The sequence below is a fragment of the Oncorhynchus masou genome, chromosome 13 (genome assembly GCF_036934945.1).
Source record: "Oncorhynchus masou masou isolate Uvic2021 chromosome 13, UVic_Omas_1.1, whole genome shotgun sequence".
In the NCBI taxonomy this organism is placed as follows: Eukaryota; Metazoa; Chordata; class Actinopteri; order Salmoniformes; family Salmonidae; genus Oncorhynchus; species Oncorhynchus masou.
Window position 1 is genome coordinate 18,430,381 of NC_088224.1, and position 16,087 is coordinate 18,446,467.

Below are 16,087 nucleotides of genomic sequence, written 5' to 3' on the forward strand. Positions count from 1 at the left end.
GGGCTGATTTCAAGGTTTTACTGATAACATACAAAGCATTACATGGGTTTGCTCCTACCTACAGTATCTCTCCGATTTGCACAAGGCACAGGCCTCTTTATTGTCCCTAGAATTTCTAAGCAAACATCTGGAGGCAGGGCTTTCTCCTATAGAGCTCCATTTTTATGGAATGGTCTGCTAATCCATGTGAGAGACGCAGACACGGTCTCTACCTACAAGACTTTACTGAAGAATCATCTCTTCAGTAGGTCCTAGGATTGAGTGTTGTCTGGCCCAGGGGTGTAAATTGGTGGTCTGTTGATATCCCTCTAGTGGTGTGGGGGCTGTGCTTTGGCAAAGTGGGTGGAGTTTTATCCTGCCTAGTTGGCAGTTTCAACTGCACGCTACCTTGACCCAGACCTGCTGTTTTCAACTCTCTCTCTCTCTCTCTCTCTCTCTCTCTACCACACCTGCTGTCTTGACCTCTGAATGCTCGGCTATGAAAAGCCAACTGACATTTACTCCTGAGGTACTGACCTGCTGGTCTTCTATGAACGTTTGAACATCTTGAAGAACAATCTGACATTAATGGCTATATACTCTCATAATCTCCACCCGGGACAACCAGAGAAAACTGGCCACCCCTCCGAGACTGGTTCCTTGCTAGGTTTCTTCCTATGTTCCTGCCTTTCTAAGGAGTTTTTCCTCGCCACTGTGCTTCTAGTCTGCATTGCTTGCTGTTTGGGGTTTTAGGCTGGTTTTCTGTATAGTACTTTATGACATCTGCTGATGTAAAAAGGGCTTTATAAATACATTGGATTGATTCATTCATTAGTTCACCACCACACACTCATCATCATGGGCCTATTCATTACATGACAGAGGGAATACAGTGAAGCCCATTTCATGCATGCTATGTTTTGATGTAGGATACGTTAGACTATATAAATGAAACATATCACAAAGTTACTATTTTGCAAGCCCGTTCTGTCTTTTTTATGATGTATTATTTCCGGGATTATTATGCATCTCGCGCACGCGCTGAAATCACGTAATCTCCCTAGTCACATGTTCTATCAGCTGTGCCTCAACACACTTGACTCGCGACTGTTTACTATCAGAAGACAGCACAGAATGGGGAGTCCCGCATGAGCAGAACAGGTAAAATGCACACTCACATTAAACGACGGAATATGCAATGGCATTTTTAATAACTGGAAATAAGCCGTGCGTTTGTATGAAGTTGTTATATTGATTTGTCTTTAACCCCAGAGCTGTATGTTGGAAGTGTAGCGCTAGGCCTGTGTGAAAGCTCGTGCAGCTAGCCTGAACGCTAACCCGAAAAATACTTGTAGAACAGTTTGACGACTAGATTATATAGCTAGCTCGACGTCAGCTACGTAAGTATTTTCTAGCGATTGTAAATATGCATGGCGTTGCTACCTAGTTAAAGACATGTTTTGTTTTTCTACCACCATGCTGGACATCTAACTAGTAGAGCTAGTTGCTAGCTATATCATGCCAGTATATTGCACATCGACAGTCATTGCGATGGAATTTGCTCTGATCACTCTTTCTATAAAGAACCGTGCAGGTTGATTCAGGCGTTTATTTTATAGCGAGGATCAAATTTCACTTTACGCCTGTTAAATATAGTTCCTAGAGATTATAAATATGCCTTTGTTGACAGATCTTTTTTTTGTGTGTAGCCGGCTATTTTTTGGTTGGGGATATTTTCCTTCTCCAACCACCAGAACGATTCACAAATCAGGGAGTCCAAACAATAGACTCCCGATGTTGTCCCAAAGCTGTTTGCTAGCTGTGTTTCTTCTTATTTTAAACAAAGGCTAGCTAGTACTTGCCAATGTCTACCTGTTTTTATTATATCCAAGATACAGGTGCCAACAACACTATCGTGACCCAGCATAGTGCAGTGACGGTACCAAAGATAGGTTGTATAAGAGTTGTTTTGGCCAGAGGCCGCCCAGACAGGAGAGGTCTTTACCATAAGAGAAACGTTCTGTCAGTATCGAACCTTTGATCTCTGAGCGAGGTGCACTGACTGCAGACACTGAAATGAGCAGCCAGCCAGCACATAGCCTCCTCAAACGAAACGATCTGTGTATTGTGAGGCAAACCACTTATGAGAAACTGCAATAATATAAGACCAACCGCCTTGATTCGGTCTTATGTAGCAACATTTGAAATAGTTATTTTACATTGGATAAAAGCAGAGTCACAGAGCTACAAAATGGTATATCATCAGTGGTGGGCCGTCAGGGCCAGCAAGGCTTTCTCTGCTGGCCTAAACATCATCAGAATATATATATATTTTCCCACAAATATGTATTAAATGATTCCCCAGAGTAAGAGTTATACTCTTCATTTCATAGCGTTGCACTGCTTCCAGCCCCAGGTTGAGATTTGGAGGGCTGGTCTTTATGTTAGATCTTTTATCCAATCATATTCAGCCATCATGTTTCCAGGGGTCTAAAATCTGCCCTCAGGCCTTCAGAATCAACAGTGTGGGTGCTTGTAGCTTAAAGTGAATGGAAATTAAACTTTAGTGTCAACCAATCAGCTTTAGAGTTGGCTATTGTACGTCTGCTGGCTGGCTCCAGTGTTACACAGGAGCCAGCTAGCAGGTGTAGTGCGTGCGCGTCTTTTGATTGGATTACCAATATTGAGAGGCAGGTCCTATGGGCAGGTATATGCAGAACCTTAGAACTAGGAAACTGAATTTGATAAACAAATTAATTTGCGTACTACTAAGCTGTTTTTTCAACCCACAATGGCGGAAGGAGGAGAAGATATCGATTTGGTCGAGGATATAATTATAACGGCATTCTCAAGACGAACTTTTCAAGAAAAGTTAGACATTGTAAGGAGAGGTCGCCCGACGCCGACGCTACAAAGCCTGTCACAGGTGGGAAAGGGGTTCGTTTGCCACTTTCAAAGTTCCAACTACGAGCGCTATCAATGGCTCACAGGCTCTGAGAAGCACTGCAAACTGTACTGCTGGGAATGAGTATTATTTGCAAGTGATTGATTTGGTGTTTGGAGCCACACTGGCTTTGCAAACTTGAGTTGTCTAAGCAAGGCAGCAACGAGACACCAAAGTACGGCTAGGCACTTACAAGCAAGGGTGCTTTTGAAAACTTTTGGGGACACCCGAGTGGATCTACAGCTCAACGAACAAGCGCGCAGGGCAACGGAGCTGCAAAATTAAAAGGTGAAGAAAAATAGGGAAATATTGAAAAGACTCATTGATTGTGTCATGTTTTTGGGAAAACAGGAACTTTCATTTCGGGGACACGATGAAAGTGCTGACTCCACAAACAAAGGGAACTACGTGGAGCTTCTTTCTTTTCTTTCTGAAAGCAACACACATTTACAATACCACCTGTCCACTAACAAAGTGTTCATTGGGACGTCAGGCAAAATACAAAATGACCTAATTTATGCTATTGCTGAAGTGATGGGAGAAGAGCTCAAAATGGAGATTAAAAAAGCTCCCTTTGTTGCTGTTATGGTGGACGAGACAACAGATGTGGGAAATGCAGCACAGCTCTCACTCGTCCTGCGTTATGTGACTGACACAGGAGTCAAGGAGCGATTTATCCGATTTGAAGATGTGACAAGCGGCAAGCGAGCGGATGACATTGCCGCTCTTATTTTCCGTTTCTTGGAGGAAAATGAATGTAGTCTGGATAAAGTTGTGGCACAGTGTTTTGATGGCGCGGCAGTCATGGCATCTGGACTCAATGGGGTGCAGGCTAAAGTTAAGGAGAGAGCACCGATGGCCTTATTCATTCACTGTTATGCACATTGACTAAATTTAGTACTGACTCAAGGAGCCTCAAAGCTTAAATAATTCAAGGTCTTCTTTGCCAACCTCAATGGCCTTGCAGCATTTTTCTCACGATCCCCTAAGCGCACGCAACTGCTGGATGACATCTGCAAGCGTCATCTTCCTAAGGTTGCACCAACGAGGTGGCAATATACATCTAGATTGGTCAATGCAGTCTTTGAAAAGAGAGTTGCCCTAAAGGAGCTGTTTAACCACTTACTGGAACATCATGATGACCATGACGGGGCTACTGTGCTTATGGCTGATGGATTTAATGCACGTTTGGATGATTTTGAGTTTTGGTTTTTGCTTGAAACATTCAATGGGATTTTTAATTATTCGGATGTGCTTTTTGGAATTGTACAGAAACAAACTTTGGATGTACAATTCTGCCTGACAAGGGTGAACGAGTTTTGTGACCCAATTGAGCGAGAGAGGCGCAGGTTCAGTCAAATCTACGATGACACAGCGCACATCTCAAGTTCACCCAGCGCACGCAGAGGCCCAGCACAAGGAGACCCTCGCACATACTACCAACAACTCCACAGCAATATTCTGGACAACATTCTTTGCCAGATACGAAACAGGTTTCAAGACCACATTTATGTTTCTCTCCCTCCTGGACCCCCAGCACTTTCAGACCTACCGGAAAAAATTCCCGCAAACAGCCTTCTCCAGCTTAACAGAGTCACGGAACACTATTCCACCTATCCAAGCTAAAAACAGAACTGACTGTAATGTATGCTATGACTGATTTTGAAGGGAAAAGTCCCTCTGATCTCCTTTATTTCCTTAAGCAGAAAAATCTGAATGAGGACATGGGGCAACTTTACACATTGGCATGTGTGACAGTGACCATCCCTGTGTCCACGGCTTCTGTCGAGCGGTCATTCTCGGCCTTAAAGCGAATCAAAATGTATTCCAGAAATGCTACTGGACAGACTCAGCTTTCAACATTAGCCTCCATGTCGATAGAAAATGACTTATTGGTGGAACTAAAACGCACAGACTGTACAACAGTCATTGAAGTCTTCTTGAGGAAAGAAAGGAGGAAGGATTTTGTGTTCAAATAATCAGTCTTTGGTGAGTAGGCATACAATGCATTTTATTTTTTATTAAATGTGTATGTATGTTTCGCATTTTATTTCGTTAATATTAAATAGCCTATATATTAACAAAATAAAATGGCAAATAGCCTATGTTGCAAATTATTTGTTTTCTTTCTTTTATTTTCAGTGAATAGTTGTCTTTATCATCACGGTGAAACTGCTTTGGGTGTGACAATGTGCTGTTTAGTGAACACATTGTATTTTTTTGGGGGGGGGGGGCATAAAGCTCAAAGTTTGTGGACCAGAAATGGATAGAAGAAGAATATTAATATAACTCTGTTGCACTTGACTATGTTCTTGCCTATTAGTTGAACTGTACTCTATTGTACTCTTCCCCTGCAATTCTCGGAATAAAAATGTCAATTTCAAGGTGACGCAACGCCTGGTTATACTGCGTTTCTGTCTAAATGTATAGTGTCTAGAGCCATGGCATCATAATGATGGTAATAAGAGGTGGATTAATTCGGATGGGACTGTGTAGGACTTCACTGAAGGCCCAGCCCCAGAACCACGGCACGCTACTGTATATCATACACTGCATTTGAGGAACAATGAAAAAGTAATTCTGCTTTGAAAGTTGAACTTATAACCTCACTTTTGAGAAAATGGCCTTGGAATGTTTTGGTACCTACTGTAGAGCTCTTCTTTGTCTACACACATTCAGCATCATTCACACCCTCTTAAGCTTTAGCCCCCACCCAAACTCTGACCATTGTACTCTGCCTAGGGTGTTGAGAGTTCGTAAATTCATTAGTTATTCTGCGCTCTGGCACACTCAGACGAGTGCTCTGAAATCAGAGTAGCTGGTCAGACTGAATTTACAAACGCACCAGAAATGGTTATTTGAATAGGGGAGTCTTTTGTTAAGACATTTAGCTAGCTAGCTAAACAATGAGCCATAATCCCAACTCATGACGTTACTACCCTGCATCAATCTGCAGGTAGCTATCCAACCAGGTTAAATGTTAGCTAGCTAACATTAGGCTTTAACTAGCCAAGCAAATGGCTCTGAGATTCAAATAATAAGATCATACATGTAACGTCAGCTAGCCAGCCAGCTAATGTTAGCTAGCTAACAGTACACTTTAACTTGAAATGAAACTACTTTCTGTCCAAATTCGAAATGTGTAATATCTGAAAATGTAGCTAGCTAGACTATCTTACCCGGGATACATCATAGATGGACGTGTCTCCTGTCACGGATGCCATGGTTGCCATAAATTTGAAGATGTAATCCAGAGACCGGTGTTTTCTCCATCTCCTTAGCTATTTATACTCAAATTCCACTGATTTCAAAACTTGGTTCTCCAGAAAGTGGAGAACAACTCTTATGCAGTTTTACTGCGCGATACACGCATTTTGATTTAAAAAAGTTTACGTTCAAACGGCTCTTCTGTGATGCAGTGACCCGCGACATACGCCTATTTTCCTGAAACGGGTGACGTGTGTCATGTTGTTTTGACCCCTCACTGTTCAGTCACCGAACAATGACTGATATTGGCTAGTGTAGAACTTTTTTACCAATACATTTGTCACAAATTTCTTATCAGAAACCTCAGCCTAACCTCTATAGAGCAAGCGGAGGTGACATTCTCAGAGAAACAACTCCCTGTGTAGTGAATAGTGTGTAGATAGATGAGGGGGGGAAACTATTTAGTCCATTTTAGAATATGGCTGTAACCTAACAAAATGTGGAAAATGTCAAGGGGTCTGAATACTTTCTGAAGGCACTGTACCAATACAAACATTGTCATAGCTGTAGTATGAATCTGCAGGTAGCTAAAGCTAACCAACTAGGTTCAATGTTAGCTAGCTAACATTAGGCTTTAACTAGTAATGCAAAGTGATTTCTGATTTGAATAATATTATTACACAGATCATACGAGTAACCTTAGCTAGCATGCCAACGTTCGCTAGCTAGCTAACAGTACGCTTTAACTTGGAAAGAAAGTTTCAAATTTAGTTTAAAAAGTGATATCTTTGAAAATGTAGCTAGACTCTTACCAGCATACATGGATGAATGCTTCATGGCAGACTGGAACCATTTAACTATTTTTGTTTGTAGGTACATCTTATTTGGCCAGCGTTAAGTCACCCCGGTTCACACTGACTGTGGCGTGTGCAGAAAGTGTTGTTGTTGAGAAAAGTAGCAAAACTTTTGTTATTCTCGATAGTTAACATTATATCTTTCAAAAACGGTGCAGTAAAAAGGGCTGCCAATACATGCTGAACAGCTCATGTTATAGACAGAAGCATGGCAGACCAATCCAAACTCATCTCCCAGCATGTCCAGCCCATCCATAATCTCAGCCAATCATGGCTAGCTGGAATGTTCCTGTCTTTTCCCTTTGCTAAACCAACTGGGCTTGTAATTTGACAATTTTATTCGTATTTACGTATGGAATACAAGTTTGTTATTAATGCACAGGAAAGTTCCATTTCGTTGTTTCGGAGTCCTCTTGATAGCAATCTGTATAGTGTACTACATCCACTAAAATGGACCCTCAGTCACATGAAAGACGTCAGGCTCGTCCTCTCTACTGGCACTGAAGTACCCTTCTCTGTTTCTGGTTTTCCCTCAGTATATTCTGCTGTACTGCTGTTGTCTCCAGTGTTGTCAGAACTCAGAATGCCCAGGGCCTCTCAGCTGATCTGCTGTTCTAAAACACCACAATCAAAGCCTCACAGAAAGCAGAAGAGCTTTATGGCTCTGGGCAGAGGCTACGTAGCCTCTGTCGAGCTCATTTTATACCCAATTGGTTTTCAACCCGTTTTGGGCCTTCCGAGTCCTACGTCTCGCTCTCTCTCACACACAAAAACTAACTTCACCTCTTCACAGCAAGTGATGTTCTCAATCTGTTTATAGTAAAGAGGAAGTGAATGATAATGGTGCTCTATTAATATCCCTGATGGTATGAAGGTGTAGCTAAATGTATTTCACTTGCATTTCTCATTTTATTTTCTACGGTGTTTGTCTAATTTAGCCTTCTGTTTCTTTAATGTGTTCTCATCTTCAATCAAATAGGATAATGTTTCTAGGCTACTGGCTGAGGTCATGTACAGGTCAGGGCAGGAGGACTCAAATGTGTCATGATGATTTCTATTAATGGCTTACAGACGATCTTCATTCTTCAAATGCCTGGGTTGTGTTCATTATTGCACACGTAGCAAAATGTTTTACAAATTAATATGAAAACAAGCTTTTCTTATTGGACAAGTTAAGGTAGGTCCCTCCCTGTTTTGTTCCGTTTGGTCCCAGTGGACCCGTTTTTTTCCACACAGAGGTGGGATTCAGTGGACCTTGTTACAGTAGGCTAAATCACAGGCAAGTACACTACATGACCAAAAGTATGTGGAGATTAGTTTGTTGTATTGCCAGATGGTGAAGCATCACGCCAACGCTTTTCCGCTGCTCCAGAGTCAAATGGCAGCGAACTTTACACCACTCCAGCTGGCGCTTGGCATTGCACATGGTGATCTTAGGCTTGTATGCAGCTGCTCGTTCCCAGGACAAGCAGTTATTGTGCTGACTTTGCTTCCAGAGGCAGTTTGAAACTCTGTAGTGAGTGTTGCAACCGAGGAAAGATGATTTTTACCCGCTCCTGCTTCAGCACTGCGGTCCCGTTCTGTGACCTTGTGGCATACCACTTCGCGGCTGAGCCTTTGTTGCTCCTAGAAAAACGGAATTGTTGGAAAGGGGGCAATCTGTGACAGTGCCACTTTTTAAAAGTCACTGAGCGCTTTCGTAAGGACAATCTTTGTCTATGGAGATTGCATGACTGTGTGCTCGATTTTTATACACCTGTCAGCAACGGGTGTGGCTGAAATGGCCAAATCCACTCATTTGGAGGGATGTCCACATACCTTTGTGTGTGTATATGTGTGTATATATATATATATATATCTCTTCTCATCCCAATGTAAGTTTGTAGATAGCAGTGCAAGCAATTTACCTATTGGTTTATTAATGCCTTCCATTATGTATTTATTTGATTACATCATAAAAAATGTATTCAGTGAATTATTGACGTATGTGCTGGTGATATGTAGTACATTATGCATTACCTAATGTGTTATTTGCGCTGAGAAGTTTGCCGTTGTTGCAGAGCAGAAGATTACTCTCTGGAGGATAACTTTTAGAATGAAAGTGAAACCTTCCACCAGACATGGCCGTGAACATGCAACACAACACGTCTCAGTAGTACAGTCCGTCTGTTACATTCCCTTACATAGTCTGACGGGTGAGTGATTTATATGAGGATCTCAACATCCTGTTCAGAATTACAAGATTGAGTGATTTAATCAGTTATTCCTTAGGTTTCCTCTTCCTGGAATTCAGAATGTTGGAATAGCCTCTGGATTCTGGGAGTAAAGGCATAATGAATGAAACTATTAAACTATGGTAAATAAGAACTCCTCTATAAGGATCCTCAACTATAGTTCTGAGTTTCGAGCCCTTCGGACACTTCTGAAACATGCTTAACTCTGAGAAGAATCTGTTCAACTTCATCATGATGAAATGCAGTGCATTATTATTGACCTATTCTCAGCATGTCTCTAGCTATTGTTGGAGATTAGTTTTAATTATTTAATGGGATATTGTCTTTTAAAAGGGGGAAAAACTCAGATAACTTGAAGGCATTAGTCTATGTGAGGAACAGATGTTGCAGAGCCAAACAGGAACATAGAGTACGCATATAAAATGATTTATATTTTGATAGTGTGCGCGGTTGATTTATCAAAGCCGGGTTCCATGCGCCTCGTTAATGGGTTTAAGGAGATGCTTTTGTTGGGTGATTTCCATAATTAATAAAGGAAAATGCATAATGCTCTCGCTGCTGCAGTGGAAGGAATTGTGTGTTATGTAGGCTAAGCCAATGTGTACGCACTAGGGTTGTCACGATACCAGCATTGCAATACTCCGAGGAATCATGGCAAGGAATTGTCTTTGCTTTCCCTTTTGCCATGGAAAATCAGGTATTGTAGTATTGTGATAACCCAAGTACGTACACACACGCATACACAACCATTGAAGATGCCCATCCAGGATAAATAATGGAGAGGTGGCGGGGTTTTATATATATATATATATATATCTCACACACACACACACACACGGCCTCATGCCATATATATATATACATACACACACGGCCTCATGCCTCTCCTGGTCGTGGCCGGCTACAACACAGCCTGGGATTGAACCCGGGTCTGTAGTGACGCCTCTAGCACTGTGATGCAGTTGTTAGACCGCTATGTTCCTCGGGTGGCCCACGGGTTTAACCTTAATTAAATCAACATGGTTTGAGGACAATTTTAAGACATTGGCGTCTTTTGATGAACGGCATGTCGTCGACTAGTTCTGTAAGTTCCTGCTCAATGTCCGTGTCATTGTACTGTTATGTGAAATGTCTTGATTGGTCATTTCTTTTCTTTTGGTAGGAGCATGTAGTGTCAATGTTTTGTCTTTCTTTTGTCACAGATCTCCCACAGAGCTGTCAGTCTGAAATGCCATAGTGAATATGGGGTGAGAATTCCCTGGGCTATCCCTGCTCTGTGCTCTTCCTCCATGGAAGTGGTTGTTTTTATGCACAAGCCACTTGACTGTGTCTGTATGTGATAAGAATGTTTTCCGTTGTAAATTGAGACGTGTTATTTTTCAAATCAAATCTTGTCCATTCTGTCTTATTAAATCAGTGTATCCTATGTCAGTGACGTTCCAAAGCCACTCAACAGACATTTGAGTAGCCTACACTAGGGTTGGCCGGTACCCACGCTTTCATACCGTTTCTCTACCAGAAGGTGGTATTCGGTATTACTGGCAATGCACACAAGGGGCACTATTACTTTTCAAACATACATTTGATGCACAAAACCCATTTGGGCAACAGGGATCTTGATCCAGGAAGGAATTGATTGTATCTGTCGTAACCAAGAAGCTTGATCTGGCAAGCTAGCCATTTGGTTAGCAAACCATGTGGATAGTTGGAGACCTGAGATGGAGTAGTTTATTTGGCATATCTTTGATAGTTAACTTGTATGAGTAGTTGTGTACGGTATACCGCACAAGCCTAGCCTATACTGCGTAGCCTTTTGTTGTCTTGTGCTGAATTCCCCCAAGTGATCCTATTTATACCCAGGGACAGAGGAAAAATGCCAAGCCTTTGCCTTTATCGTTTCTCTTTTTGTCCTGAATGTCTCTTGTGTTTCTCTCAGATAGCCTAAACCCTCATCTTTCCTGAGTCTCGGCTGAGGAGGAACACAACGTTGTGACTGTAAGTACTGACATGGAACAAAGACAGACAAAAAGCATAGGCCTGGAACTGAACTGGATAATATTATTAGTAAATCTAACTTTATTTATGCAGCACATTTCAGACAGGGAATGTAACTCGATGTGCTTCACAGGGAAAAAAACGAATGAAAATAAAAACTGCACAAAACGCTTAAGAGGATAAAAAAACAAATAACAATAAAAACGAACAACTTAAAAAGCACACTAAGGAAAAGCAAAGCTAAAAAAATGTCCACTGTTTAGGCCCCCCTCAAGTTCCCTGGCAGGCTATTCCAGAGGCTGGGGCAAAATAACTAGAGGCTGCCTCTCCATGCCTCTTGGTCCAAGGCTTTGGGATAGTTAAAAGGCTGCCTCTCCATGCCTCTTGGTCCAAGGCTTTGAGATAGTTAAAAGGCCAGTGCCAGAGGACCTGAGTGACCTACTGGGTACATAACGTGTATATTTGTTCTGTTTTTAATTGCTCTACTAAACTTAGTCCCAGTGGTGTAAAATACTTAAAGTACTTTAAAATACTGCTTAAGTAGTTTTTTAGGGGTATCTGTACTTTACAATTTATGTTTGACCATTTTTATTTCACTTCATTAAGAAAAAAGTATTTACTTTTACTCCAAACATTTTCCTTGACACCCAAAAGTACTCGTTACATTTGGAATGTTTAGCAGGACAGGAAAATGGTCCACCTCACACGTCCACAGAACATCCCTGGTCATCTCTACGGCCTCTGATCTGGCGGACTCACTAAACATGCATGCTTCGTTTGTAAATGATGTCAGAATGTTGGAGTGTGCCTCTGAGTATCTGCTTAATATAATTAATTTTAAATTATTTATACTTTCTTTCGCTACTTAAGTATATTTTAGTAGTTACATTTGATACTTGAGTAAAAGTTTTTGGTTTAAAATATACTTAAGTAGAATTTTACTGGGTGACTTTTACTTGAGTCATTTTCTATTAAGGAATCTTTTATCAGATGAGTCCTCTTGCTCTGTGGTGTTCTGTTTTGTTCTTACTCTATGGTGTCTACTGCTGCAGTCATCCTACTCTTGTTCTGTGGTGGTACACTGGTAGTTTTAACCCCTTCTGTTCTCATCCCAGGTTCTGTTGTGTGGTGGTCATGCAGCACCCTAACTTCGAGACCCACCACCCTCTCCAGCCTGATGGAGAGCAGGAGCCTGGCTTTGACCCTCTCCACAACTTCAACAAGAACCACAGCCGTGGTGGGGCAACATGTTCATTAAAGCTATATTTACATGTTAACCCTTTATGGCAACCATTTGAGGCTTAATTAAGCAGTTATTAACACTTCATATTCATAACCAAACACCATTTAATGACGAGCGAAGGAGAGTTGGGGGGGGGGGGGGTAGTTGAATGTGGGGATAACGAAAGACCGTGACAAAGGAAATATTGATGGAGAAAGGTATGGAGTGTGTAGTGGATTGTTTAACGGTGAGTTATGAACACAGCTGATGAAGCCTGCGGGCGAAAGATGGGTTAGCGTGTTTAGCTAATGAATTTTCATAGTGCGTGTCCCCAGAGCAACGTCACATGATACACTTCTGTAACTAATGTTGATTGACAGCTCCCAGGAGTGTGTGTGTGTTAACCTGCAGGGCAAATGAGTTATTATTTATGATGATGATTTTAGGTTTGTGACTTCCCTGCGTCTTACTCACGCTTGAGAAATACCCTGAGACATACCGCTGTCCTTGTTTCCGTGACATGATTTCATTTGTAAATGTAATGTGGTAGAAACCATGCTATTGAACATGCCTATTGAAATCTGTCAGAGAAAAGGATGCCTTTAAACATCCATTATTTTGAAGATGAGCCTCACTGATCATGTAATTGGTGTCAATGCCGCCTTCTAGTGGCTGCATGTGTGAACTGCTTTGTTTATTTTACAGGAGGATCTCTGGATAGTAGCAGGTTGTCTTACTCAGAGTCTGAGTCCACCTTCCTTTCCTACAGGTAAGAACTCATGTTGCTGTGCTGTGTGTGTTCATGCTTAATGTGTGCGTGTGATTTATATTTTGGTCCGTGTCACATGCAGATCTAATTCTCTGTATTGCACATTAGATGAAATAAAATTGCACAAACTCACCAAAACTTCTCATCTCTCCCGTTACCCACCTCCCTCCGAAGGAAAGAATGGGATGACTTGTTCCTGAACAGTAATTATCTGGCCAGGATTCGGCAGGCAGGCATCAGCGGCCGATTGCGGAGCAGCCGATTCCGCAGTGTGTGCTGGAAGGTAAACCACTCACAAAGATGGCTCTCAGGTTTCTCTCTCTTCAGAATACTCTGTGTATGGCTGTGTCTCATTTGATTATCTAAACCTCGGTAATGGGATTGAATGGTTTTAATCAAAAAAATGTATAACCCCTTTTCTCCCTGATTTTTGTCATATCCAATTAGTAGTTAGTCTTGTATCATAGTTGCTACTCCCGTACTGACAAAGGAGAGGCGAAGATCGAGAGCTGTGCGTCCTCCGAAACAAAACCCTGCCAAGCCGCACTGCTTCTTGACACAATGCACGCTTAACATGGAAGCCAGCCGCACCAATGTGTCGGAGAAAACACTGTACAGCTGGTGACAGTGTCAGCATGAATGTCACTAGTGTTACGGGACAAGGACATCCTGGCCGGCCAAAACCTCCTCTAACCCGGATGACGCTTGGCCAATTGTGCGTCGCCTCATTGGTCTCCCGGTCGCGGCAGGCTGCGACATAGCCCGGTATCGAACCAGGATCTGTAGTAACACGCTGCGCCACTCGGGATGAACAATGGATTAAAAGTTAACACTGATATGACTGTTGTGTGAAAGGTGTTTTATCTATAGTATTTAATGTTTTATTTGCTACTGTGCGGTGGATGGTATCTGAAGGAAGTTCTAGCATGTCTGTTGTCCTCTAGTTGTACCTGGAGGTCCTTCCTGAGGATAAGAGCCAATGGCTCAACAAGACCAAGGAGCTGCGAGCCCAGTATGAGAAGATCAAAGAGACTGTGAGTTATTGTGTGTGTGTGTGTCTCTGTGTGTATGTGTGTGCCAGTCACTGACTCTCTCCCCTCTCGTCTCAGCACATCACCAACCCCCGTAAAGCTGCAGGCCAGCAGGACCTGGTGGTCAACAATCCACTCTCGCAGGACGAGGGGGTAAGTGTAGTGAAGCCTGAGTCTCTGAATACAACTCCTTATCCATAATGGGGTATATGGACGTCCTAAATATCCCTCTATCACAGGACTAAGGGGGTATCCCTGTTGTAAATGTATATCATACCTTTATTGTGATGTACAGCTAACTGCCAAAATAAAGGAAACACCAACATAGGGCCTTAATAGGGCGTTGGGCCACCACGAGCCAGAACAGCTTCAACGCACATTGGCATAGATTCGACACCTTCCACAAGAAATTCCACAATTTAGTGTTTTGTTGGTGGTTGAAAACACTGTCTTAGGCACTGTCTCCAGAATCTCCCATAGGTGTTTAATGGGTTGAGATCTGGTGAATGAGTGGGCCATAGCATGTGGTTTACATCATTTTCATGCTCATCAAACCATTCAGTAAACACTCGTGCCCTGTGGATGGGGCATTGTCATTCTATGAGGGCATAGCCATGGTAGCCAAAATAATGGCCTGCCCAGCATTTTTATTCATGATCCGAATCATGATGAGATGTTAATTGCTTAATTAAATCTGGAACCCAACCTGTGTGGAAGCACCTGCTTTCAATATACTTTTGTTTCCCTCAAATGTACTCAAGTGTTTCCATTATTTTGGCAGTTTCCTGTATGTCCCTATATTGTGTTATAATGTATTGTAACATATAAGTATGGTGACTGGGTTTATGGTGTATTTCCTGGTTCATATGTCCCTGTGCTCTCCTCCCTCCTGTCCAGAGCCTGTGGAACAAGTTCTTCCAGGACAAAGAGCTGAGAGGGATGATCAAACAGGACGTGATGAGAACGTGAGTCTGCTACACTTACATCTCTGGTTATCAAATGATGTCACTAAAGTCCTTCTCCGGTCTACTGTATGCCTCTCATATAAACACCATCTTACCTTTCCCCACACTTCTCTCTCCCCTCTTTTTAAATGTTTTCTCTTCTCTCCCTCTATCCTCTCTTGTTCCTCTTTTCTGTCTGTAGTTTTCCTGAGATGCGTTACTTCCAAGACGAGTCTGTCAGGACCAAGCTGACAGACATCTTGTTCTGTTACGCCCGAGAGAACGAACTGCTACTGTACAAACAGGTACCACTACACCATTAGTTACAAGTTGAACAGGCACAAAATGTTAAATTTGCACACCATGACAGGGCCACCAGGCATGCTGTTGCAACTCCTAGACTAGACCGTATACTGTCCACATTGTGCTACACAGGGAGAGCATGGATGCCCAGTCAATGTTCTAACAGGAAGTGACATACGGCTGGCCACTGGTTAATTAAGTTTAATGATGCTCTGTCAAAACTGATAACCCAACTCGTGCATCACGCTGAGAGAAACACAGGCCATGCTGAATCATGTTCTCTTTCTGTCTCTCTCGGGATCTGTGACCTCGCTGACTCTCTCTGTCTGCAGGGAATGCATGAGTTGTTGGCTCCTATCGTGTTTGTCCTGCACTGTGACCATCAGGCCTTTCAGCATGCCAGCGAGACCGCGTACCCCAGGTCAGTCACACCGGCACCCCTACTTCACATCTATCTCCTACACTTCAGTTACACCCTATGCTGTCCATTCCTCCAAATTGGTTTGTGTTGATCTAATGCTGTTGTCTTTGGTCCACAGTGAGGAGATGCTGTCTCTACTGAATCCTATGTTCCATGAGCATGATGCCTAGTGAGTGAAATATGC

General features: G+C 42.4%; 1 protein-coding gene across 2 annotated transcripts in view; it reads left to right on the plus strand.

The window, feature by feature from the left end:
* The first annotated feature begins 1,058 nt into the window (after positions 1-1,058).
* LOC135551853 (TBC1 domain family member 5-like) overlaps positions 1,059-16,087 on the plus strand; it is a 28,047-nt gene continuing 13,018 nt past the window's right edge. Inside the window, exons 1-11 of one of the 2 annotated variants that reach the window (XM_064983112.1) lie at positions 1,059-1,140; positions 11,155-11,213; positions 12,329-12,450; positions 13,141-13,204; positions 13,379-13,487; positions 14,149-14,238; positions 14,314-14,388; positions 15,133-15,200; positions 15,382-15,484; positions 15,815-15,903; positions 16,022-16,072. In XM_064983112.1, the coding sequence (XP_064839184.1) occupies positions 12,348-12,450; positions 13,141-13,204; positions 13,379-13,487; positions 14,149-14,238; positions 14,314-14,388; positions 15,133-15,200; positions 15,382-15,484; positions 15,815-15,903; positions 16,022-16,072 (752 nt within the window). In that variant the 5' untranslated portion in view covers positions 1,059-1,140; positions 11,155-11,213; positions 12,329-12,347. The remainder of the gene's footprint in view (positions 1,141-11,154; positions 11,214-12,328; positions 12,451-13,140; positions 13,205-13,378; positions 13,488-14,148; positions 14,239-14,313; positions 14,389-15,132; positions 15,201-15,381; positions 15,485-15,814; positions 15,904-16,021; positions 16,073-16,087) is intronic. The other variant, XM_064983113.1, reaches the window with a different exon arrangement.